Source organism: Lycorma delicatula, chromosome 1 (genome assembly GCF_047948215.1).
Source record: "Lycorma delicatula isolate Av1 chromosome 1, ASM4794821v1, whole genome shotgun sequence".
NCBI lineage: Eukaryota > Metazoa > Arthropoda > Insecta > Hemiptera > Fulgoridae > Lycorma > Lycorma delicatula.
Genome location: NC_134455.1, coordinates 310,735,199 through 310,762,745, shown reverse-complemented (window position 1 = coordinate 310,762,745; position 27,547 = coordinate 310,735,199). Strand labels below are relative to the sequence as shown.

The window sequence follows — 27,547 nt, the reverse complement described above, 5'->3', positions numbered from 1 at the left end:
AAACGGTCATAAAAAATAAATATTTTTTTGTGTAGGAAAATTTTTATATTTAAAAAAAGCTTTACAGTGCCTTATTTATTTAATTTTTTTTAATGATTATAAAAGCAGTTATTTTCAATGTAATTAATTTAGCTCGTAAAGTACTTTTAGCATAATTATTAAAGTAAATACTGAATTATTTGACGAAACAATTATAGTATTTGTTTAATGAGTTTCATTAGATTTTATATCATGATTCATTCGTTAACAAAATTCAAATACATGTCGTTTTAAATTCATTACATAAAACGGTATTGTTCAGTATACTAGAAAAGAATTGACCAGCGTAATTATTGTTTAACTGGTCATGCAAGAATGCGATGTCCAGTCCTGCCATGCCTCACGGATCCCGGCCAACTTTTCCGCAGTAATATCACGTCCAATTCGACGCACCCCCAGCCCTTCGCATCGAGACTTAATTCAACAGTTGATCTGCCGTTTGCATCTCAAAATAAGTCAAGTAGACATTATAAAGGCATCTCCCGCACAATCGTTTCTCAGTCACGCGAACATCAGACATGAATCCGACCGATTGTCTCGTGTTCTTAGCAACCTCCTGTGTTCTTCTGTTCTCTGTTGGTCTTTATACGTTAGCTGAATCTATTTCTGGTAAAAATTCTACCTATATATTTTTATTTACTTATTTTTTTTTAATTGTAAATAATAAAAAAATTCCTATATTCGTTCTATCACTTATTTAATATCGTATAAAAAAATTACAAAATAAATTTTATTTTTCATAAAATTTAATATTGTAAAACAAATTAATTTTTTTTTAGTACAAATAAATATTAAAAATTAAGAATAAGTAATAAAAACACCCAGTAATAATATTCAAATCTATTCATTTTTTTAATCGTATTAAACTTTTAATCATATGAGTATTCAGTGAATTTGAGCATCTAATACTTTAAATTACAATTCCTGGCAGTGATATATAAAAAAAAAATGTAAAACATAAAATAGATTACCCTACTTAATCTTAATTATAAAGGCATTACATAAAAATTATTTCAGTGATTAACGTTTCATAAATAATCATTATTTTTATGTTTAATAGTTTAATAATTCTGTAATGAAAGATATTCATTAATATGGATTTAAGTTATAATAACATTTATCTATGAAAAAAATATTTAATTCAAATTACTTACTTAAACCTTATGAAACTTAAATAAGTAATTAAATTGAATTTTATTATGACGGAATTACGGGTACAAGAACAAATATTTTGAAGTTTAAAAAGTGTTGGGGATGTCTTCGACAATGAGCAATTATTTGTTGTTGTTCAATTACATTAAACTCTATTTTTTCCTTATATTTCTATGAAAACACTGAAGAATGAGTTGTTTGTTATTCGTTATAATTATTTTTATATGCAATGATACTGACAGAGGAAAATTTACTTAAAAATCAAATTTTTCATTCATCTTATTAATCACTTTGATATAATTTTACACGGTGTATCATTAATTTAAGCACTTTGGTTTGTGTTTAATACAATTCGTAGTTACGGATTAGGATATTTTAAATTCATTACTTATTATTTCTGTTAGACGTGAAACAGTTTGTTTAAACAGACGGTTGATATAAATGTATTTATATATATATATATATATATATATATATATATATATATATTACTTATATATATATATAATATATATATATAAGTAACGAATGTTTTTTTATATAAATAATTATTAACCCGTGTTTGTAAAAAAACCGTTTCGCAATAAACTATTATTCAATAATAACAATAAAATATATATATGAAAAAAATCAGAAGTTGTTAGTGAAATAAAATTTTACGTGTTTTTTTAAAAGCACTTTTTAAAATGTGTATATGTAATTTAATAGGCATTATTACATATCTGTATATGTAATAAGTTTGGTGAAGCATCTGATTATTTAATATTATATTAATTAATAACTTGAATAAAACCATTTTCTTACACATTAGTAATTATCAATAATTGCAAATTTTTTGTACAGGGAAATAATTGATAACATTTACTAAGTAATTATTTTCTTCTTTCATCAATCATTTATTTGGTATAACACGATCTCTCATTTCTTCTTGTTTGTGCTAAAAAAATTTGCTACAACCTGTATCTTAAATTATTTACAAATTTTAATTCTGACTTGTTTACGCATAACTACCTCATCTTTTTATAACGAAATATAAATGTGTTAACATAAATACTTTCAGCATAAAATTTTCTTCTTTCCTTATCGTCTTAAGATCTATTTATTTTAAGAATTATCAAAATATCTACCTTATTTTTGGTATGTATTATTACCTATAAAAAGGCGTATTTCATAAAAATGTTTTATATAATTTTTTTCTGGGCCTAGATCTATATTTTTATACTAATAGACTTCATTTTTGAACACACAAGAAAGCTCTCATTGTTTCTCAATTCTCATCTTCATGCTATTCATTGTTTTTACTTCCTCGTAAGAAGTAATGGAGGTATTGTGATGGTGAAAAGTTTTCAGATTTCAACGGAAATATCCATTTTGACCATCCCTGAATTCATTTTGACTAGTTTCGGCGTGACTTCTGTACGTATGTATCTCGCATAAATCAAAAACGATTAGCCGAAGGAAGTTGAAATTTTCTATTTAGGACTGTTGTAATATCTATTTGTGCCCCTACTCTTTTGAATGCAATCGACTGGACCAAAAGTGACAAAAAAAGCCCAAAACCCAAAAGAATTTGAATTTTGTACTTTTTCTTAACTGCAGTAATAAGCCCTCATTGAAAGCTTTTCAACGATATATCATAAGTGGTACTAATTTTCATTGGTTCCAAAGTCCATAGTCAAATAAAATTTTAATTAATGAAATACTTTTTTCTTAGAAGTGAAGGCACATCGGTTCGAATCAGACTTCATTTCCTTTTTTTAACATTTTTTAATTTATTTTTTTGACTTTTTTTTAATTTAAATTTATTGATTTATAAATAATTATTAACCCGTGTTTGTAAAAAAACCGTTTCGCAATAAACTATTATTCAATAATAACAATAAAATATATATATGAAAAAAATCAGAAGTTGTTAGTGAAATAAAATTTTACGTGTTTTTTTAAAAGCACTTTTTAAAATGTGTATATGTAATTTAATAGGCATTATTACATATCTGTATATGTAATAAGTTTGGTGAAGCATCTGATTATTTAATATTAATAGAAAATTACAATTTAAGATCGTATTATTTTTTGGATTTTCTAGTTTAATTTTATTTAGTTATTCTGGAATTTCTGTTTAATTTTATCTACATTAAAGTTAACTACAGAGTGACTGAAAAATAAGCCCTCACAAGAAAAACATATACACGGAGGCATACAAAACCGATCTTTAATAAATTACAAAAAATTCTTATCTTTTAGTTCATTACTCCTCTGATTTTATCATTTCGTCTATTTGTTTTTTGTTGCAAATCATTTAATCGCTCTTTGGTTTGATAATTCTTCTGATTTTAATTTGTGTACACGTTCTCTAGTTTTCAAATTTTTTCTGTTTATATTCATCATCCTCTCTTAATCATTTTATTCTTTCTTCGGTTTTAACTTTCTTCTTCTTTGTATTTATCATCTTCTCTTAATTTTTTTATTCTTCCATTTTTCTTAACACTTTCTTCCTCTTCATATTCATCTTCTTGCCGTTTTCTTTGAGATATATTTCTTCAAATTATCTTTCTGGATTACTCACCAAATAATCCAATAATAAAAACAGAATATTTTACAGCTTAAGGTCGAAATTAACATTTGTAACCAGTATACAGGAGTTCACTAAATGGAGTAGTTTAAATATTATTAAGTTTTATATACGACACACCAGAAATCTAAAACATTTAGATATTAGTGATCTGTTAACGAGTAATAAAGAAAGTTTTACTCTATCCAAATATTTCATGTAAGATTGTCGAATTTATAATTGTATAAAATATTTGATTAATAAAAACTAATATTTCAGCAATTGTATAATTGCTGAAAAAAATTGCAAAAAAAAAAATTGCAATTGTATAATTGGTCTTCTTCATCAAAGAATTGGAGGATAGTATCTCACTTTCAAATGAAATAAGTTTGATTGAAGTGCAGTAAAAGATGTATATATGTAATTTAATAGGCGTACAAGGAGATTTTTTTTACTTCCTTGTACAAAGTAAAGGAAGTATTATGATAGCGAAAAATTTCGGTTTCTAGATTTCAACGGAAACATCCATTTTGACCATTCCTGAACTCATTTTGACTAGTTTCGGCGTGACGTGTGTTCGTACGTATGTATCTTGCATAATTCAAAAACGATTAGCCGTAGGATATTGAATTTTTTATTTAGGACTGATGTAACATCTAGTTGTGCACCTCCCCTTTTAATTGCAATCGACTGAGCCGAAAGTATCCAAAAAAGCCCAAAATCCAAAAAAAAAAATGGATTTTAGTCTTTTTCGTAACTACAGTAATAAGCCCCTATTAAAAACTTTTCAACGATATATCATAAATTGTACTTACTTTCACTGGTTCCAGAGTTTAGCCAAATTAAAGTTTAAGTAACGAATTATTTGGATCTTACAAGGGAAACATCGATTGAAATCCAACTTCATCACCTTTTTTAATGGATTTTTTTTTTTTTTAAATAAAATAGATTGATTTATTAATAATTATTAACCTCTTATTGTACACAATTTTTTACAAAAATCTGAAAAAATCAGAAGTTATTAGTGAAATAAAATTTTATGTAATTTCAAAAATGTGTATATGTAATTTAATAGGCGTAAAAGGAAGTCATGTGCCTACTTCAGATTTTTTTTTTTTAATATCCTTTTGGTATGTCACATTTTTCTTACTTAATATTTTACCACTAACTTTCCTTATTTGTTTTTCTTTTCGCTACCTACCTTTTTTAATTATCTTTTATATGAATTTCTTTTCTACCAATTTTGTTAAATATTACTTCTAACCAATGTTTTTTTTTTTTTATTTATTTCAGCTGAAAGAATAATTTTATAAACGATTCTTAATCAGAAAGTAAAACGATATATTTTTTTATTAGGTTTTTTTTTTAATTGATGATTGTCTATACCTGGAATAATAATAATAAAAAAAAAATTATTATTATTTATTTATATATTTTCATAAAATTGCACAAAATAGGTTCCCGCTAAGACATGTCATATCGGTAGGTTCCCATATTAACATAATTTGAATACAAGTTATTTACACAGTAAAACACAAAAGAAATGCAATGAAAAATGTATTTTAGTAAATAATTAAAATTTTATCAAATACTTAATTAAGATGAGGTCAGAAAGTAAAGCAAAAGTAAAAAATTAATTAAATATGAGATTAATTTATAAAATTGTATTAAATAAATTTCAGTAAAAAAATTAACTATTATAAGATTAAATAATTTTTTTTTAAATTACGTAAAGGTAACTTTTAATACGTCTAAATTTAGGCTCTTCTTGCATATTACAGATTATATATTATAATATAAAATATAAAAATAAATAATACATAGATCATACATTTTATAATAAAAACGAAAATAACGATTATAATATACCAAAAAACAAACAAATTCATAGTACAAAAGTTAAAAAAAAAAAAAGTAATAATAATAATACAAAACCTGTATGAATTAATAGTTACTTGAAAGTCAACATGATTTATTATTAACTCTTCAAGGCAAATGGTAAATTAATTTCAGCATATAGTTGACACTACTTCTTGTTCATAATTCATTTAAATTTATTAGTTTAAAAACCCACGAAAATAATTGCCTTTTATATACTTTTAAAGATCTACCTCATTCATTATAGGTTTTCATAGGTTACAATATGGAACCCTACTGTTTTTCTACTCCATCACAAGATAGATAATTATTTTTTTTAGAGATAAAACAAGATGATGAAAAATATTATTAAAATCTAGGTTTATAAAAAAAAAATATTAAATGAAATCGCACAAATTATAAACTACGATATTTATTATTTTTCTCTATAAAATATTATAGAAAACAAAGACTGTAATATTATCCCCTGTATCTACTTGTTCAGGAATTAAAAAGGTATTTATTGTATTAGATAATAATTCTTGGCTTAAAACCTAAATAGAAAAAAACGTAAATTTTAAACAACGATAAATTACATGATAATTATTCACTATTTCAGTAGTGTACAAATTATATACATGTATATATATATATATATATATATATATATAGTCTTGTGTAAAGAATGTATACTATGAGAAACACTGATGAAAAAGGAAATTTTTATTTTTTTCACGTATACACAAAAACGTTGCAGTAATTTATATTTCTCAGCACAAGTAATCTCTCTTCATTGTTTTCATTTAAATTTTATCAGATCAGTATTTGATGATAATCTCCACCAGAACTATACCTTCGGAGACTTTTAATTTTCTACTAATGTATTTAAGTTGAATATAATTTTAAGTAATTGTAAATCAATGTTATCGAATTTAATTTTCAATATCAAATATTTTATGAAAATTTACATGTTAAGAAGATAGTTGCTATTAAATGTTATATAAAAGTATGATTTTTATTTTTTTGAAAGGAGACATATTCATATTTATTTATAATCTTTAGATTATGTATAAGTATAAATTAATATTGTTTTACAAATTTGTGCAAATCAACCTATTCGTTAAAGTACATAAAATATTTATTTTGATATACATTACAAAAGAAAGAAGCATTATGCTCTCTTAATGAATCTTTAAATAATAATTAGATAAGGCTGTATATTTATTTATGACTTGTTTAATTTGTTCTTCAATATGTACTCAATTATTTTTTCCAATTAATATTTTTATTTTTTACAGTTCGGATCTTGTTTATTTATTGTTTTCATATAATTATTGACATAATATTTGTAATTTAGGACAAAAAATATGATTCACGTGTTTAATTTATGTTTTCGTATTTAATTCATATATTAAATAATATGTAAATAATTTTACCATATTATTTATAACAGAATTTGTTTCTAAATCTATTACTGATAACTCATTACCTTTATGGCTGTCAGCAATATTTTCCCAATATTCGAAGTGGATCGAAATTTTTTCTAAAAAATATATCCATTAATTTATTGGAATAAATCTCCACCTAAGTTACTTAAATCAAAGTCAGCGTTGATTTATGGTCTTGGCGATTAATGACGAAGTTACCTTTAGGAGAAAAGGCATCGGACTATGCAATCAAAGCAAATCTTTCCCAGGTGAGAAAGATAGCAGCATTTATTTCTCAATTATTATCTCATGTTAAAATAACATGATATAATATATACATAAAGCTGATAATTCTAAACACAAATTTACAGATAATTAAAATGTTTCAGAAAAAATTAAAAAAAAAAAAAATTGTTTTTACAAGATCTCACCTTAAACAAGATATTACGTTTGAATGTAGGCTATATTTAACGGTTTATTCCCACCGTGCGACCGAAAGTAAAACCGTACTTATCTTCGAAAACTCGGCAACAAAACTTTATTAGAAATTGAATTCTATCTTTTTTACATCTCTTAAGAGTTTTTAATTCTGAAAGCCATCAAACCTATAAAGAATTACTTATATTCTATTGTGCTTTACTCATGTGCTAAATAATTAATAAACCTTTAGCAGAATTTTTGTAATTAGAATTTTTTGTGAATTTCAATATCCATTTCCTTGATGGAAATTACTCTGACATCAAATATCACGCACTTTTATCATTTTCTTATTAATTCTTAATACAAATAAATGATATATGCTGTGTTGGTTGAGTCACCGCACTCCTTAAAAAATTAAATTCCAAAAAGCCGAAAATAATTTTTATATATTTTTCTGAAGAGTATATGCAAGCCCAAATCTGCTGAATATTTTGTTTAGTACAGTTGGAAATGGAAAATTTGCAATCATTGTTCAATATCTTATCTTTCTTCACCCCTTCCAGATCGAATTTCGAAAAATTTAGAAGTTGTTTTTTTAAATGTTTACTTGAACTCTACATCTATCGAGCCCCCTCCTTGGTTCCCAAGAAGAGCTCCAACACCTCCAGGACATGACCTGGACTGTCAAACGTGGGTGACTTTAAACCGGCTTCGAACTGGGGTTGCACCAATCAGAGTTAACCGCGCTAGATGGCGTCAAATAGAGCCTAACGACCTGAACTGCGAGTGCGGTGAGATTCAGGACTCTGAACATCTCCTAAAATGCACCTTCTGCCCAACCAAATGCACACTAGAAGATCTGTAGCAAGGAAATGCTTCTGGTGTTTCGGTGGAACAATACTGGTCGCAATGGTTTTATGTCTCATCGCTCGGACACGAAAAAGTAAAAAGTAAAGTAAATATTTACTTGAAGATTACACAAGCCAAAAATCAAGTTATCACATGATAAATTAACAAGAGATAAATGTTTAAAATTAAAAAACCCGACTGCCAAAAAGAAAAAGAAAATTGCTCTTTAACATAGGATAATTAATAAGCGTGTGGGTGACAATTTTGTAAATAATAAATTTTTTTTAAATTTATTTGAACATGTTTTATATATATATATATATATATGTGTGTGTGTGTGTGTGTGTGTGTGTGTGTGTGTATATATATATATATATATATATATACACAGCCTGACATTCTCAGTAACGTAAGGATTCCAATGCGACGTCATGTATCTAAATTAGCTTAGCCGTTGAGTCGCTGCGTTGAAACATACATAAAAACAGCTGTTTTTAATTTTTTTAAATTCATGCAACTTTTTCTGGTTAAATTTGTCAAAAATAAAAGTTGATTTTTGTTTTTAATTTTTTCATAGACTTTATTAAATCAATTATTTCAAAATAAAATTTTCTACACGTTTTGATAATAAAATTTACGTGTTTCTTAATCGTTTAACAAAAATATTGTACTTTAAACCTAAAAAAAAATGTTTTTCATCAAAGTGTTCTGTTAAACGTTGGATATCATGAAAACTACGGAAAATGCAGTTCTGGGACATGTTTTATTCAATTTTTTAGGTCAATAACATAAACCATCAAGTTTACCCTATACTGAAAATTCACGCGGGGAACTGAAATCCTCACGAAATTTTTCGCTACTCGTAATTTGATAACAAAGCGTTTTCAGACAAATGTTTGTATGAACTTTTTTCCATATTTCAAGCTTTAGAATCAGTTTCAAGATTTTATTCTTTTTCCTTTTAAATCGCATGCTAAAATATAATATACATATTTATATAGCCTATAATATTGAACGGTAACGTATGGATTACAACGCGGGGTCATACATCTAAATTAGTTCAATCATTGAGCTGCTACAGTGTAACAAACATACATACATCCTAAATACATTATACTCCTTTTTGGGCAATTGTGTAAAAAAATACTCGAGTTTCAAAAAAATTAAAAAAATTATAAATTAAAAAAGTAGTAAATTTAATTGTTTCTCCAATTTAACATGTTCTTTTGCATATATAGATGTACAACCTTTAAATAATGCTAGAAATAAAATTCATGTCTTAGATACAGAAATATCCACCTCTATAAAAACCAGAATATAGAACTATTTTAATGAAACTCAGCATACTACTTTGGCTTATTAGAAAGTGACATTATGCTTTTCTTACCATTTTAATAAATTCTCTAATTGCTTAATGATATTTCCAATAATTTATTTTAAATAAAGCTAGAATTTTCTGCATCTCTGTTTTGTATGCACTTAAATATGTGCTCAAATAATGTTCTAAAGCCTTCTTTCTATATTCTGATTTATTTTGTATTTATTTTAGATATTTAATATCTTCTCATATTTACTTAAATATTATTTCATCTATTTACAATTAATATGAATTTAACAAATTTTATTTCTTACTGTAAATTTTGTGATGTCCCTTTAGTCACACTTCTATCACAATTTATTTTGAATCATACAAGTAAATGCTAGGATAATTGAATTAATACCATTAATTACCATTAATACCACGAAGTATTTTTTCCTTTAAGTCCACTTAATTTTATTTTTTTTCCATTTTTATTATTTTTTCCACTTATTAGAAATTAAAGAAATGCACCTATATTTATAAAATAAAATATTTCAAAAAATTGTTTGATGCACAGTTCTGAACAAAGTTTTCTTATGATTTTTCTTCAAGCAAATAGTGGGTCAGTTTGATTGTAACTTAAAATGGATTGAGTTGTATATTAATTTATTATTGTCATGATCTGTAAAATATACAATACTACACACAAATCTTGATAAAAGACTAATATTTTATTGCATCTATTGGAATACTAGGCAATGAATACATAAATATTTAAATTCATAAATTTAGTACATTTAATTTTTACTTAACTATTTATTAGTTATTATATATATATTTTTTAATGTAAATAGGTGTCCTCCTGTCACATTTATTATCCATTTTAACATGACAATATTTTCTCGTTTCAGTGAATTCTTGCATGTAATTTTTTTTATAAAAAATCTTTCCTGATAAAGTTTATTTGAAGTAAAATAGTTACTGGCTTTGAAATTGATAATAAAATTTTGGATAAAAATTCACACTGAATGTAAAATTTACATATGCAGCTGCTTTTGATGACAAAATTTTTCCAATTGTTGATTAAATTAAATTAAATTTATGGGTGCGCATCAATTTTTTTTTGTCTTGAGTCATTTGATCGGTTTGATGCAGCTCTCCAAGATTCCCTATCTAGTGCTAGTCGTTTCATTTCAGTACACCCCCGACATCTTACATCCCTAACAATTTATTTTACATATTCCAAACATTGCCTGCCTGCACAATTTTTTCCTTCTACCTGTCCCTCCAATATTAAAGTGACTATTCCAGGATTCCTTAATATATGGCCTATAAGTCTGTCTCGTCTTTTAACTATATTTTTCCAAATGCCTCTTTTTTCATCGATTTGCTGCAACACCTCTTCATTTGTCACTTTATCCACCCATATGATTTTTAACATTTTCCTATAGCACTACATTTCAAAAGCTTCTAATCTTTTCTTCTCAAGTACTCTGATCGTCCAAGATTCACTTCCATATATAGCTATGTCCCAAACATATACTTTCAAAAAATCTTTTCCTGATGTTTAAATTAATTTTTGATGTAAGCAAATTATATTTCTGACTGAAGGTTCATTTTGCCTGTGCTATTCGGCATTTTATATCACTCCTGCTTCATCCATGTTTAGTAGTTCTACTTCCCAAATAACAAAATTCTTCTACCTCCATAATCTTTTCTCTTACTATTTTTACATTCAGTGGTCCATCTTCATTATTTCTACTACATTCCATTACTTTTGTTTTATTCTTGTTTATTTTCATGCAATATTTCTTGTGTAGGACTTCATCCATGCCGTTCATTTTCCTTCTAAATCCTTTTTATGATCAGCTAGAATTCCTACATCATCAGCAAATCGTAGCATCTTTATCTTTTCATCTTGTACTGTTACTCCGAATCTAAATTGTTCTTTAACATCATTAACAGCTAGTTCTATGTAAAGATTAAAAAGTAATGGTTATAGGGAACAACCTTTTGGACTCCCTTTCTTATTATGGCTTCTTTCTTATGTTCTTCAATTACTACTGTTGCTCTTTGGTTCCTGCAAATGTTAGCAATTGTTCTTCTATCTCTGTATTTGAACCCTATTTTTTTTTAAATGCTGAATATTTTATTCCAGTCTATGTTATTGAATGACTTTTCTAGTCTATAAATGCCAAGTATGTTGTTTGTTTTTCTTTAATCTTCCTTCTACTATCAATCTGATGCCTAAAATTGCTTCCCTTGTCCCTATACTTTTCCTGAAACCAAATTGGTCTTCTCCTAACACTTCTTCCACTCTCCTCTCAATTCTTCTGTACAGAATTCTAGTTAAGATTTTTGATGCATGGCTAGTTAAGCTAATTGTTCTGTGTTCTTCACATTTATCTCTTCCTGCTTTCTTTGGTATCATGACTATAATACTCTTTCTGAAGTGTGCGCGCGCATGCTGCCGTGTGTGCATGTTCGTGTGCATGCGTGCGTGTGTGTGAAACTATGAAACTATTTTTGTGGTATCCACATCCTTAGTCTTGACTGAAATAATTTTGTTTTGCATAATAAAAATTAAAAGTAAAAATATTAAAAATCATGAAAATTGTTTATTAATTTATGTGTACTGCTATCTCTTGCAGTGTATGTAAGACTGTCTCCCTCAAACACTGTTTGATAGTTTATCAAATTGAAATTAATATTATTGTGTATAAATATACACTATCATATCATTACTAAAACTTACAATAAAATATTTAAACCAGCTTACAAACCTAATAAACACATAATCTGTGTGGAATTTATAAAATTAAATGTAATGATTTTGATGGTATTTTTATATGAAAAACAAATAGATCCTTTAAAACTAGGTTTCTTGAACATTATAGAAATTACAAAAATAGTAAATTATCTAATATGGAAGATCATCTAATAAACAATAAACATTATATAAAATTAAATATATTAGAAAAATATTATACATATAAATACAAAAAAAATTCAGTTTGATAAACCATAAGACAGTGTTTGAGAGAGAGAGAGAGAGAGTCTTATAAAAACTGCAACCTATTGCAGCACTCATGTAATAAATTAATACACTAAATTTTCATTTTTTTAATATTTTTAATTTCTAATATACAGTTTAATTAAATATTTCAATCAAGACAGGATGCAGCATCCCACGAAAGTACTTTCATGGTCATTTTAAGGTAAGAAACGTCTTATCTCAATATTCCGTACTAGATGGTTTATATTAATAGTATCTAAAATATAATTTAACAGTACAGAGGAATAATATGAATTTTAAAAAGATTAACTCCAGTAAAATAATATATATTATTACATATAGTGAAACGTTTCACATACATTGTGAGACACAATGTTGCTGTGACCTGTATTTCAAAATCCATTATAATTTATATATGTATTAACCTATTAGTGCACAGTTTGGTATCCTTATTATAGTACTAATGTGTATTCTAAAGAAAACTACTTAATAAAGTCCAATTTTTACAAAATTTTAGTAATTTCTTTATTTATAATTTTAAAAATGAATCAACATAGAGATAATGCATTATTTAAATAACTGTCTGCTAAATGTGTTAATTTTCTTCTTTCAGAACCTATACCAGGAGCATTGTTTATACGCACTAGAAGAGATGCTGGAAGAGCAATGACATTCAGCGGATATTTTCCTCATGGAAGTATGTCAGCATATGCCAGTAGCGGTGACTGGGGACAATGGTACAAGGGTCGTGGTAATCGTAGACCGATAGAGTTTCCAGAACAAGGCTGGAGTTCACGCCAAACACAACCACCGACTGAAGAAGAAACTACTCCAGAAGCTGGTGAAGACTGGAAAGAAGAAGCTCATAATGATCATGATCATGATCATGGAGTTAATAGAGAAGAACAGCGACCCACATCTAATAATGGAGTTAATAGAGAAGAACAGCGACCCACATTTAATAAGAAACCAAAAAAGAAACCTACTTATCATAAAGATAAAAGCTCTGAAGAAGAAGATGAGGATGAACCAGTTTCCCATGGAAATTCAGGTAAAAATTTATAGCAGTACATGTTTTATTTTATCTTATTTATGGATAAGTCAAAATATTCCATGTGTAACTTATGTGAATTCCATTTCCATATGTGAATTGGTGAAAGCATGAAAGCATGTAAGCTTTCATTTTTCACTTAAATTAAGTGCTTTTGGAAAAGAATTCCATCATCAGGAACTTAAAAATGTATATTATATTCTTAATAAAAGTAAAAATTTATTATCATATGTGAATTTTATGCAAAATACAAAAAATATAACAGTGGTCAACAATTTTAAACACATACCGACCATGTAATATTTTCTTTTACTAATCTAATATTTTACTTCTATTTGATTTACTTAGAACATCAAGTTCTAAGTAAGTGATATTATGCAAATAGTTCTTAATATTGACAAAATAAAACTTACAAACTTTGATAACGGTTAGCAACTTTAGCATCCTATTCATGAACTTCAACATTTCTCAAGCACCATAATGTGTAGGTAAAGTTATGCAAAATTGAAGATTATTGTTGACCAGAAAGATTTGTGGTTATCCTGCATTGAAAATCATTACAGTAGAATAGTGGGGCATTTTAACTTCTGCAATGCAAGTTTCTCAAAACTTTAATTATCAAGCATTAGAATCAATTTTTTATCTGTTAAGACATTCCATGATATTATTAAAGTCAAAATATAAGATTTCTCAAACAATTGATTTCATGTAGAAGACAAAAACTGATTTCAATGGTAAACACATCTATTATTTAAGGACATGTAGTACGTTGGATATAAGCCAGCAGTGTAAAAACCAGAATCATGAAATAACTAAGGTGTTACAACAGATATTAAAGAATTTGACAAAGATTCTATTCTATTTAATTTTTAAGAATCTTACATGTAGATACAACATTGATAAAACTCTTCATTTTATAACATATTATAGATTTTTTTTGCTTTGTTTTTTCTTTTTCAGATGTTCAAAAATTACAATGACTACCTTATAAATATGTTGAGGGGTTGCATGTCAATTCTAAAAGTAAACTGTTTTCAGATATTAAAAAAATCTTGTGGATGTAAATCTAAAACCTTTTAGAAATAACGATAATTTTAAAATTGTAATCAGCATGTAGGATACTAGACATAAGTTTTTTTAGTTCTGGCATCAAGATAATTTTCCACAGTAAAAGAAAAAATAACTACAGGTTCATAAAATGTTACTGAATAATAAATGTTAAAAATGTTAGTGCCAAAGCAGCTGATTGTTTCTTAAACTAGTTAAAAAATGGAAATGAATTTTATAATGGAATTATATAATTACATTAATACAATATAATTTTTATATTGTAATACCATTTCATGAGTTTGTTTAAATTTGTATAATGTTATTAATAAATCTCAAGATGTGTATTATACATATTTGTAAATAAAATACATTCATGCAAATACAAAATGTTTAAAATATGTCAAACACTACTTATGTGAGAGTATTGATAATGACAAAAAATCAATTACTTAACTTGAAAAATAACTACAGCAGATCCAAAATAATGCAACTTCATAAACAGTAAACCATGTTAAGAAAGCAAATACACTGAGGTGTACCCAAGAAATTATCACAGACCATGTAAAAATGATGATAATTTGAAATTCTAGTTGAAAAATAATCTTTATTCTTTTAAATGCATTTAAAAACTAAAAGAAATCAGACAGTTGAATCAAACTTAGAAACAATACACAAAAATTTATTTAATCTTTTTAAAAATTATGATCTGATGAAATTAAATGTAAATGTAGGAAAAGTGAAGAAATGGTTGATAAATTTCAAAATTAAAAGAAAAACTAAATAAATAATAATCTAATTTGTTCAATAAGCAATGGAAATAAGACAAGTGTAAGATAATTTATTATAAGGACTGAATAAACAACTCAGCATAAGTACACTTCATGTAAGATAGATACAATTCATTTGAAGTAATTGAAAGTTAATTACAAGTCTTTGTTAACAAAAACTTAGAAAAATGTTTTTAAGTAGGAAAAAATAACTCTTTTGAAGTGACCAGACTGTGACATGACAGTAAATTGTTTTCTATGATACAGTTGTTTTTTCACTGAAGGAATGTATTTAAAATGGTTGGGCAAAAACTATTAAATTCTTGTTTTTATTTCTATCATGAATGGTGTGTAAAAAGCTTTTCATAATCAAATTAAGGAATTTAAAGATTTTACATGTATTATATATTTATATTTTATTGTTTTATTTTTTCAAATGTTCTCATGTAGCACTTCTGCAATGTTAGAGTCCAAATAATTTTCTATTTTTGATCTCTATGTAGCTAAATTTCCAGTGTAAATTTCCTTCATGGCAGTTTCCAATGTTACATTTTCAACTTGAGTGTCTTCAAGAAAACAAATATTAAACTACTTGATATTTATTCTTACATTGATTATTTTCAACCATTTTTTTTTCTTGTTGATCAGGAATCTTACATGTTCAGTCTGCTTCAACAAACCATCAAACATACCACTGAGCGCTATCACAACACATTTATGCACAGTCATTAGTTATAATGAATTCTGCTTTATTGTTATATGCTGTATTTCATTAATCACAATATCGGCACTACAAACTGCAACATGATAAAAATACTGTATTTCATATTTAACAGCAGTGCAGAATAATTGCAATAACAAAGAAATTTAAAAAAAATCATTGTTTGCCTTCATGCTTGGAGCAGACTAATTTAACAAAAAGATTTCTCATGTTGTTAAGTGAAGTTATAAAATGAACCAAATGTGGTAATTTGTAGTAATAGCTCTTATCCAGGTAGCATTAGCAATATATCATAATTAAGCTCTTATCCATACCAATTAATTAATATCTAAAAACTTAATACCACTACACAGCATTTAAATAGGTAACTACATATTCATTTTGATTGATTATATTATGTGGTACTATGGTGCAAATCTAAACAAGTAAATAGAATTGTTGGTATTCTGAGCAATAAAATAATAAACATAAATAAACTGTTTAAATTTTTGAAAAGTATTAGACTCACTGACACTATTTTTTCTTACTTAATAAAGACAAGATTAAGAGTGTCTTCTATTCTCTTATCTGGATCAATGATATCCGATATATTTTCCGTCAGAAAATAGAATTAAGTTTTAAAATTAATTATACTTATTTAGCAGACTCACATAACTTTATTTCATCAGAACAAAATTTCCTTGTCTAAATGATTATATCCCAGTCATTGAGGTAATTTTATATCAGTGATTTAGAAGTAAATTGATTTTAATTCTGTTAATTATTGTGGAATGGATTTTATTAAAAACATCTGGCCTGAAGAAACAGCGATCTCAACAAAAGCACAAAATAGAGATAAAAAACTATATATTTCACTACAACCCAATTTTAAAAAAATCTTAACATACTGTAAAATATCCTTTATTGCAATCTGCAATCAGGCTTGTACCTCACAGTGAAATTATTCCACTTCCTGAACCGCCTGTGAATGTATGTTTTGAAAGCAGTGATGAAGAATCAGGCAGTACTGAAGAAGACAACAATGATTTTGATTTTAAATTTAAATTATCTTCCCATAAGCCACATCTTATCACGAGGTGAATTAAATGACTTGGTTAGGGATTTATATTTATCAAAAAATCAAACTGAACTGTTTGGATCAAGACTGCAAGGTTGGAATTTACTTCAAAAAACTACAAAAATTTTGGGTTGTTGAAGCTGACAAAGAGAACTTTCTCAGTAATTTATTAATGAAAATAATCTGGTTTATTGCACAAATATTGATGAGCTTATGTTGCACTTAGAACAAGTTCGTAAACCTGAGGACTGGCGTCTTTTTATAGATTCATCCAAGTATAGTTTAAAAGTTGATCTACTACACAACAATAACAAATATCATTCGATACCAATCGCTTATGGTATTAATTTGAAAGAGACATACAATGTGATGAAAGACGTTCTTGAAAAAATAAATTATAAAATACATAGCAGCAACATATATGGTGATTTGAAAGTTATAGAGCTATTTTGTTAGGCATGCAGTCAGGCTATTCTAAGTACATGTGTTTTCTTTGTGAATGGGACAGCCAAGCTAGGGATAAACATTATGTTGTCAAAAAGTGGAAGAAATGAGACAACTTAGCTCCAAATAGGAAAAAATATTATTCATGAGGCCTTAGTTGAATCCAAACAAATATTTTTACCCCCTCTCAATATCAAGCTAGGTCTAATGAAAAATTTTGTAAAAGCAATGAAGAAGGATAGTCCTGGATTTTTGTACTTCAAGCAGAAATTTCCGAATGTAAGTGAAGGAAAAATTAAAGAAGGAATATTTGTTGGTCCTCAAATAAGAGAGTTGGTCAAACATGATGTATTTAACTCGATGTTAAATAATGTATAAAGTGCAGCTTGTGCTTCATTTAAAGACGTTTGCAAAACTTTTATTGGCAAACAAAAATCCGACAATTACCGCGATATTGTTAGTCAACTTCTTACTTCATTCAGAGCTATGGGATGTAATATGTCTTTGAAAATACATTTCCTCCACTCACATTTGGATTTTATCTTGGACAACCTCAGAGATGTAAGTGACAAACATGGTGAACGTTTCCACCAAGACATTTCGGTGATGGAAAGCCGCTATAAAGGGAAATTAAATATTAACATGGTGGCCAATTGCTGTTGGAGATTAATTCGGGATGTGCCTGAGGCTATTTATAAAAGAAAAGCATCAGCAAAATTATTCTAACCAAAATTCTTCTAAATTATTCTAGGTATGGCCATGCAAAAGTATATATTTTACAGATTTTAACAGATTTTACAGATTTTTTTCCTTAATTTTGAAGCGTAATTTATTTAAAACTAAGGGTGATAAAAAATTGTATTTACAGATCTATAATGCATGCAAAAAAGTAATTCAAGAAATGGTATCACATTTAAAAACACATAAAAAAATTTTTTTTTGTCTGTCAGTGTAATCATTTGATTAAATAAATTACCTGTTTAAATGGATAATGCCACACAGCTATCCAGGACCCATATCTCCTCCTTTTAAATATTTTTATAGTACCAAATGACACACATAAACACACTTTCCATAAAGTTCTGTAACATAACACTTCATAAATATTGTGGTTGAAGAATGAGTTCTGCCTTGACCAGTTGACTTAACTCCATTTGTGCAATATCATAACTGTTTGCAGGCAGAGTGCTGCATAGTTAAAACATATACAAAATGATTAAACATGTTTGGTTTGGTTTGTCTGGCATTTCTTCCACCACCACCCCATTCGGTCGCCCTAAAGCATAAGACCAAATGTCTGTACCACAAACGGCTACTGTTCCTCAAAACAGTTTAGCGACCAATATCCTAATTAGCTCCTAGAGCTTACCTAACTGCATGAGCGGAATAAATGCAATGCCCTAAACCACTCGCTTGCATGTCCCACTGCCCACTTGTCATTTATTACTAAAATAGGTAGGCGTACCCCATCTACATACTAAAATATATGACGTGTCAATAAATTAAAATTTTTTCTGTCAAGGACAGCAATTTGCTGCCACGCCTAGGTTGCTGAAAGCCAGAAAGTACCTGTCTACCATATAACAGCACTTGTAGCTATATTTGACCAATGGCCAGCCATTTCTCGAGGGTAGCTTCCTATGGCTGGCGGTTGAAGTCTTATATCCCTTAAACTACTGATGCTGGTTGAACAAAGCAACAGCATCAAGGAACTCTACACGGTCTGACAATGTGGCATGAGCCACATTGACTCACCGCTTATGAGTGGCCAATTTTCCCCTCTACATTCCAGGGTGGCCTGAGTTCTGGCCCCCCCAAGAGCTAGGCAGTTGAAAATCATGTGCTCGTTTGACTGGACCTCACTGCAGATGCACAGCTCATCAACTGCCAGGTGGAACCAAAACAAATATTGGTTCAAATTCGCATGGTTGGAGTGCACTTGGGCTCTCATTGCCCTTAAAAATGAACTAGAGGCATACCATCCCCCCCAAGGTCTGTATAAATCTATAGAAGGACCTACCCTTACTTGTGGCGTGCCATTTTTTCTGCCATGCTTCCATTGTGAGGCTGTAAAGCCTTCTCCGCAGGTGGAAGATGGGCAACTGTTTGAAATTTAGAACCGGTGCATTGCGATCACTGTTCCACTCCAGTACAAGCCTTGTAGGAGTTGTTTTAAACACATCAGTGCATATGATTAAGGTTCTGTGCTGCATATTCCTTAAATTTTGAATAAGTGCTTGAATACTTTCCAACCTATGCCCCAAAAGGACACAGCATAAGAGGTCATACTTTAGAAGATACCTCAGCACACCATGTACAAATGATGGCCCAACAGCCCGTAACCCTTCCAAGCAATCCTCCTATGCTTGTGCATCACAGAGACAGCATCCACTGCTATTTGCCTAATGTGGTTGCTAAACAGCAACTTCTCACCAAACAAAACACCTAGGTACTTATGAACTCTAACTCCGCTGATTACACACGCTTTATACTTAATAAGGGGGTTACAACTGTATGATAATTTGTCTGCACCCTTGAGAAGCATACACTTCATCTTGGACACAGAAATCTTTAAATTTTGCATGTCCATCCAGCCCTCTGCAGTTGACAAAGTCGCTTGCGCTCAGTCTTCTATCTGTGGTCGTGAATACCACGAACTAACAGGTAACAGTGATCGGCAAAGGCCTGAGCCGTGACTCCTTCTGGAAATATCAATCCCAGAAATCCGTCGAATACCAGGTTCCACAGCAAGGGGCCGAGAAAGGAACCCTGCGGGCTTCCCCTGGTGACTGATTTTTCCACAACTAGGTGCGCATCCTTAAACAGGGCTGTACGGTTAGACAAATAGTCGCATTATGGCCTGCAGAGCTATGGGAACATTCCGGCGTTCCGACTCAGAGAACAGAACTCAAACACAAGGAAGGAAATGCTGCCTCTGTGTCAATAAAAATTGTCAAAATATATTTACAGTCGACCCACCTCGGTAAGAGTATTTAAGATGCATTCCTCAGTACCATGTTGTAAATGTTTAAACATGTACAAAATTTTGTACTAGTTCAATAAAACAAAGTTACTTCTCACTAGAATTAATGTGCAATTCATAGCTGATACTGTTATTACTAGCATATTATTCATTTAATCATTATGTTGCAAGTTTTTTTAATCTTATTATTTTAAAAATATGATCAAATATTCAAAATATAATAGTATAATTAATAATAAAATTAAATTAATATAACAAATAATACTTTGAGATAACAGTTCAGCACATTTTATGAAAGTGCTCATCCATTACTATTACTATAAAAAATTTAAAAATGAAAACAGAATATATTTTGATGTTCACAAATTTTATTTAAATATGACAGCTGTTTCAGTGAATAGTATCTTATTCAGATATTACAAACAGAATACATATATTGTGTACAGAATTTATATAAAACATATGTAACTGCATACAGAATACAGCTGTATTGATTACATAATATATATATTGTTTTAATTTTTCAATTTTTAATTATGAATTTTCATCATGTAGTCATCATCCATTAGTAGAAATATTTTTAAATAGCAGATTGTTTACTGATCTGCATTTGTTTAGAGTAATATTTCTTTTTATAATGTAGTTTCATTAACAGAAGTAACTTGGTACACACATTTCTAAAAAAACTGTTTTACATCTCTCTTGAAAAATAAAACAGCTAGCAAAGTATATCATTTCGCTAATGCAAATTATCTCATTTTTTTGTTTCTAGTTTTTACTTATGTAACTTTTTTCTACTGACTAGACCTGTAGTATTTTTCTTCATTATTCTTGTGGTGTCTCTTGACACAAACTTTCTGATTTATGTGGTGATTGCAGGTAGAACTAAATAATTCTACCTGCAATCACCACTTCTATGAAAAATAAAACAAGTATAACAAGGGAAAATATGTTTCATTTTTGCTTTTTATACTTTTATTATGTATCTCCCATTATGATTAATAACTACAATAAATTCACAGCTATTATTAAAGTTATAAATTATTGTTTTTAACTGATTTGATGATACCAGATTTAAAATTAGTTATTCAAGAACAAATTTTATGCCCAAAAGCATTGTGCTGTAAATAATGAACCGCAACCTAATAACTAACAGAGTTCTTCAGTATTATAATGATTTACGGCCTTTTAGTCAGTAACAACTTCATTTTGAAACAACTGTGAAATTTAGATTATAAGAAGCAATATAACACTGAGTTTTTGTTATTTTATAATTATTATTATTTATATATATTATTTTGTTTTATTGTTCAAACAAGATCACTCAATAGTAGTCATTTGCTGATAACATGTTTTGATGTAAAGAGTAGCCTATACACAAAAAGTTAATAAATAAATTTAAAAATTAGGAATAGACTAATAAATTAAAAAAAAAAAACACTTTAAAATATTGAGTATTTCTAACTGTGTCTGTAGATTCAAAGTAAAAATACCCTCTCAAATTAAAGATCTGATTATAAACATTTTCTGTAGTAAGAAAATTAAATGGTTATCCATTACCTTAAATTTAGTTCTTACTATCTCTACTTTTCTTGACATAAATTTTTATATTATGCAAATTACATAAATATAAGGTAACATACAAATAAGGTCATATAAGGTATTAAGCCACTATGAACAATCAAGATTGTGTAAAAAAAATTAGAATTTTATATAGAAACAGTACATTACTACATTCATCAGAAAAGTACTTGTTTAATGTAAACAAAAACCCAATTCTTTTTTTGGTAATGTGAAAAATTTGTAAAAACAAAATTTCCTATATAATATTTTATATATATATATATATATTTGTTTATTTATTCTCAAGGTAACAACAGACATAAGTCAACTTAAGTAGAAATATAGTCACTTTATGATATATGTAACTTAGAAAAAATGCCAAGTCTGACTGAGATTCTAGAAGAGATCCTTTTATCGAGTTCTAGAACTAGAACTTTCTGAATGAAAGAGAGATGCTACCATCTGCCACAGAGGTTAGCATATATTTATGTAATAATGAACACCAAATTACAGAACCTATTTTTGCAATGCATTGATTTTTTTCTAAAATTATAAATACTTTCAGAAACAAATCACAAATATCACCAAATTGCAGTTTTATTTATTACCTAAAATGTACAAAAGGGTATGAATGATATGAGTAATAATCTTAAGAATAATATAGCTACTATGATACTGCTTAGAGTGTTCATCATTTACCCATTTTTGCCGAGATTTTACTTGTACCTGGTGTTTGATTTAGACGTGCATCTGCCTCATAGAGGCCTTGTAAAGGAATCGAGTTTTTGTTGTATAAGGCACATGGCAATAAAATGACAACAACTGCTGGTGTAGGTGCCCTGTAATAAGCAAGGATTCACCCTAGTTTTACTTGCACTCTTTTCAATGTGGGGCCATAATCAGTGTTTTTGTAATTGCTTGCACTAGCATAAACAATCCAGCAGCGACTAAGAGGTGCAAAGAGTGACAGAACAATCAGGCCTTAAGCTGCCCATATCTTGCTGCAGGTAGTTATCACAATTGTGGGCTTGCCCAACAAAATAGTAGATACCAGCAAGTAAGTAGATAAATTAGCTTAGCTTATCTTATTTACTTAGGGAAGCTGTGATGAAGATGTTGATTGTAAAGTCTGGAGAATGTTAAGGGAAAACCAAGGAAGGTTAAAATAAAGAGGTAGTTGGGAGGGGAGTGGACGATGTTTCTGTCTTCTCCTTCGAAGATGAAAGCCAAACTAGTCAGGCATGTATGCCCACCTGGGTACCAAAAAGTAGTCTGATTAGTGATCTAGTTAAGGCTGGTGGTAGGGCTGATAGTTTTGTCTCTCTAGTAGCACAATTAGAGGAAAAATGTAAGCAGTTGTTGGGTTTTCTTGTACCAGAAATAGGTGTCAAAATCTTAATCATTAACAAATACTATATCAGTCTTTGATGTAGAATTTTGAGGAAGATTTTCTGATACAATTATGTTTCCTTAATTATTTTTCTTTCTGTTCATCAGAAGAATCTGAAGAGGAATGAGTTGAATTACAGTTGAAGTTGAATGAGTTGAATATGAATCTTAATAGTAAACAATATCATCAAAATGATTTTCAGTGAAGGCATCCTTTTTCTAAAGAGTTTTTACTATTTCACATTTAATTTTACAAAAAAATTAGTTAACTGTACATTATCAGATTATTAGTATATATCAGTAACATTACACAAACATATTACATCATTTTTCTTTAGCTTTTTGAACACATTACTTAATTATTGTAAATACAGTAAAGGTTCAATAAGAAAAAGGGAAGTACTCTCAAAATTTGAGAGTAATGATTATTGTTGTTTTATTTATTTAATACATGTAAATCACTTATAAAATATTTTTATTGCAAGTAGTGTAAATAGTATAATAATTCTATTTTTATATGTAAAGGACTCAAAATATTTATGCCACTTGGATTTAATAAACGTTTCATAGTGTGGATCGGGGCTTCAAGTTTTCTTATATATTTGACATAACAAGGTTCATTTTTTCACCTCAATAATGAATGCAGAACAAATTTAACATATTTTATTGTGGGAGGTTATATAATATTCACTGGTGATAAGGATTAGAACAAGCAAAAAATCTACTCACACTTTTAGTTGTTCTTATACAGGATTTCAAGTTCAGTTCTGTAGAAAATGTGTTTATTAATCAATTTACTTATTCAATGATGTGCATGTAAACCAGTTTCAAAACTTTCAAACGTTTCTTTTAATTCTGGATTAATCTTTGCTGGAATACTTTTAACTATGTATGCTAAACTATTTAAGAGAAATTGAAGTTTGAACAATAACCTAAAAATTTCATGTAGTACAGTGCTTAGGTGCAGTCTTTTTTGTAAAGTGGTAGTATTTCTGTCTTTCATCAGTGGGTTCTGGGTTTGAATCCCTCCAACAGGCTTGGCATTTTTCACTTACTAAAGAATTCATTTCTCACCATAAAAAAAAAAAAAAAATCATAAGTGGGTAGCTGTAATTTATCATCAGCCAATAGTGGCAAAAGTAAAAAAAAGAATAAGATTAACTCTAATTTACTAGGATTAAATATTATGGTAGTTTCCTATGATGTCTTCAAATAGCACGATGTCTTTCACTAAGTGCTGAATTTTTAATATATTCTAAGTTTTTGGAAATTAAAAAAAAAATATTTTTAACAATTTATGTCATATTAATATTAATAATATATTTTAATATTATTCTTTTATTATAAAAAATCTATTTGTTTAAAAACTTAAATAAAATTTTGAACAATCTCAATTCCAGTTTTTGCTAAACTAATGTAATTAATGTTGCTTACACTAACAAAATTATTAATAGATTGCTGCGTGTGTAAACAAAATAAATTTAAACATGAAATATATGATTTATAAAAGAACATATTTATCAATAATAAAATTTAATTTAATTCACTATAACAATATATATGGCAAATTAAATTAAGTTATTGGAAAAATAAAAATTAAAAAATAAATTAAAAATTAATTAATAAATTAAATTAAGTATACTCTTATATATTTGCATGAACACAGTCTATAAATGCAACATTTTTTCAAATAAATTTGCCAGTTAGTGACTGGGAAAGAACAGCTTCAATATTTCCATCCCTAATTCCAATACTCCAATAATTTATGGATAAAGCTTTTGCAAGATTTACACAAATATGAATTACTTGATAATCTTATCAATTTTCAAGGTTACTAAAATGATATGTAGATTAAATAAAATAAATTAATAATGAACTTCACTTAATAGTTAATGCTTAATATTAGGAATTCATAATCAAAGGCTATAATGCAACACTTATTTTAAACTAATGTTACATTGCTTGCTGAGACTTAAGACTTATATTTGAGTCTTACATTATATTTGAGTCGACAAAATGTGAATGTCACATTTTGTCATAGAACACTGAATAGGGCAATGATGCAAAGTCAGATGATTGCCTGAGGCAAAATGGAGGAAGAAGAATATTAAATCATAAATTCTATGGCTATTCAACTAAATTTCACTAAACAAATTGGTTATTTATCAGGATTAATATTTATTATTATTTTACAGGTGGTAATGCAGCAGCTTCATTTAATGCATGGTTTCCCATTATGTTGGGAATGTTTCCACCTTCTCAAGAAGGTGTTAATGGATATTCAAGCTCATCAAGAAAATCACCTCTACATACAACTGTTGTTGCAAATAGTGTTAGCCATGGTCCTGGAGGAGTTGCTTCAAGCCATGCCGTTGCTTATGGTGGGCAACCTGAATATCGTGGACAACAACCACAGCAGCACTAGTCATTAATCTTTGTTACTAAGTTTATTTACCATTATTTTCTATCAAGTGCAATAAAATGTCATTTCTATTGAAACAAAAAATGCTTTGAATAATCCAATTTTCACATGAAGATATAGTATCTACCAAAAGTATTTTAAAAATTATGTCATTTTCACCTTGTTTGTTTCACAAAAATCTTTAAAATCCTGTATTGCATTTTATAAATTAAAATAAATTAGACTGATGGCATAAGTTTATCGCTGTAACACAAATAATTAATTAATTAAATATAAAAAACCAATTATGGAAAAAAATAGGCATTGTTTTAATGATCCTAGTTGGTTTATATAAATATTTTTGTATATTTATTATTGATAAATTTACATGCTTCTATAATCATGAAAAAATAGGTAATAAGTGATCATTATCTTATGTATTTATTCATAAATATGTGATAATTAGTCATCTGTTAATGTTTTGTAATTAGAGGTAATGAAAGACTGAAAAGTAATTTCGAAGTTTGAAATCTCACATCAGATTTCATGATTTTATTTTAAATAAACTAAAAATAAACAAATATGCCCCTTTTATTTAAGACAATGCTTAATGATTCTACCTTGAATAATCAAAAACTCAAAAATGATGGAATTTCATTTAAAAATCACAAAAAATGTCATAAGAAATTTCATCAAAATTATTACATAAAGAAAATTAATTTCACTGTGTCTTGTTCAAGTTTAAAATTGTCTGCAGAGTTTGTCATATTATTATCAGAGCTTATTAATTTTATTATCAAACATATATTGATTTTATTTCTGTGAAATTCTTTTACTAAGGAATAAAGGTGTAGTAAAGAATTTTGTGTGTTCAACTAGAAACTGATCAGTTTGAAAGAACACAAAATAATTTTCAAATATTGAAAACATACACTGAAAACGCATTTCTTACAAAAGTTCTATTTTTAATAAAATTATTGTCTAGTTAGATAAAAATAAATTATTTTCTTGTGTGATAATGTAATTTAATTTCTTTCATTGCCACATAATCAACTTAGTAATAAAATTTATTGTGTAGTGTTTTTTCCTGCTGTTTAATCTATCACAGAGGTACTTCGATAATACATTTTCAATACTTCATTACAAAAAATGAACCTAAATGTTTCAATTATTACAGATTTATGATACAGAAAAACTTATGCTCGATTGACACTATGTCTTCAAGCCTCATATTGTAAATCATTAATAAAATTAACAAGTTATTATTTTTACTTATTACAATTAACTTAGTATAAGCAAATTAATTCTCTTTTTAAAGATTCTTTTAGTAAAATGGATATGAAATATTGCTGGAAAAAACATTAAGACACCAACCATTTTAACTTATAGGCTATTTATATGTTATGATAATATAATATTTAAGAAATTTTATATAATTAATTATTAAATCTATTATTACTATTAATAAATTAATTATTTATAATAAAACCATTTAAGAAACATCTGAAGA

General features: G+C 27.8%; 1 protein-coding gene across 1 annotated transcript; it reads left to right on the top strand.

Moving 5' to 3' along the window:
- Nucleotides 1-517: 517 nt before the first annotated feature.
- LOC142333927 (uncharacterized) lies at nt 518-27,547 on the top strand. Its single transcript, XM_075381551.1, has 3 exons — nt 518-648; nt 13,225-13,662; nt 25,832-27,547. The coding sequence occupies exons 1-3, from the start codon at nt 558-560 to the stop codon at nt 26,059-26,061; spliced, it is 759 nt and encodes a 252-aa protein (XP_075237666.1). The 5' UTR covers nt 518-557; the 3' UTR covers nt 26,062-27,547.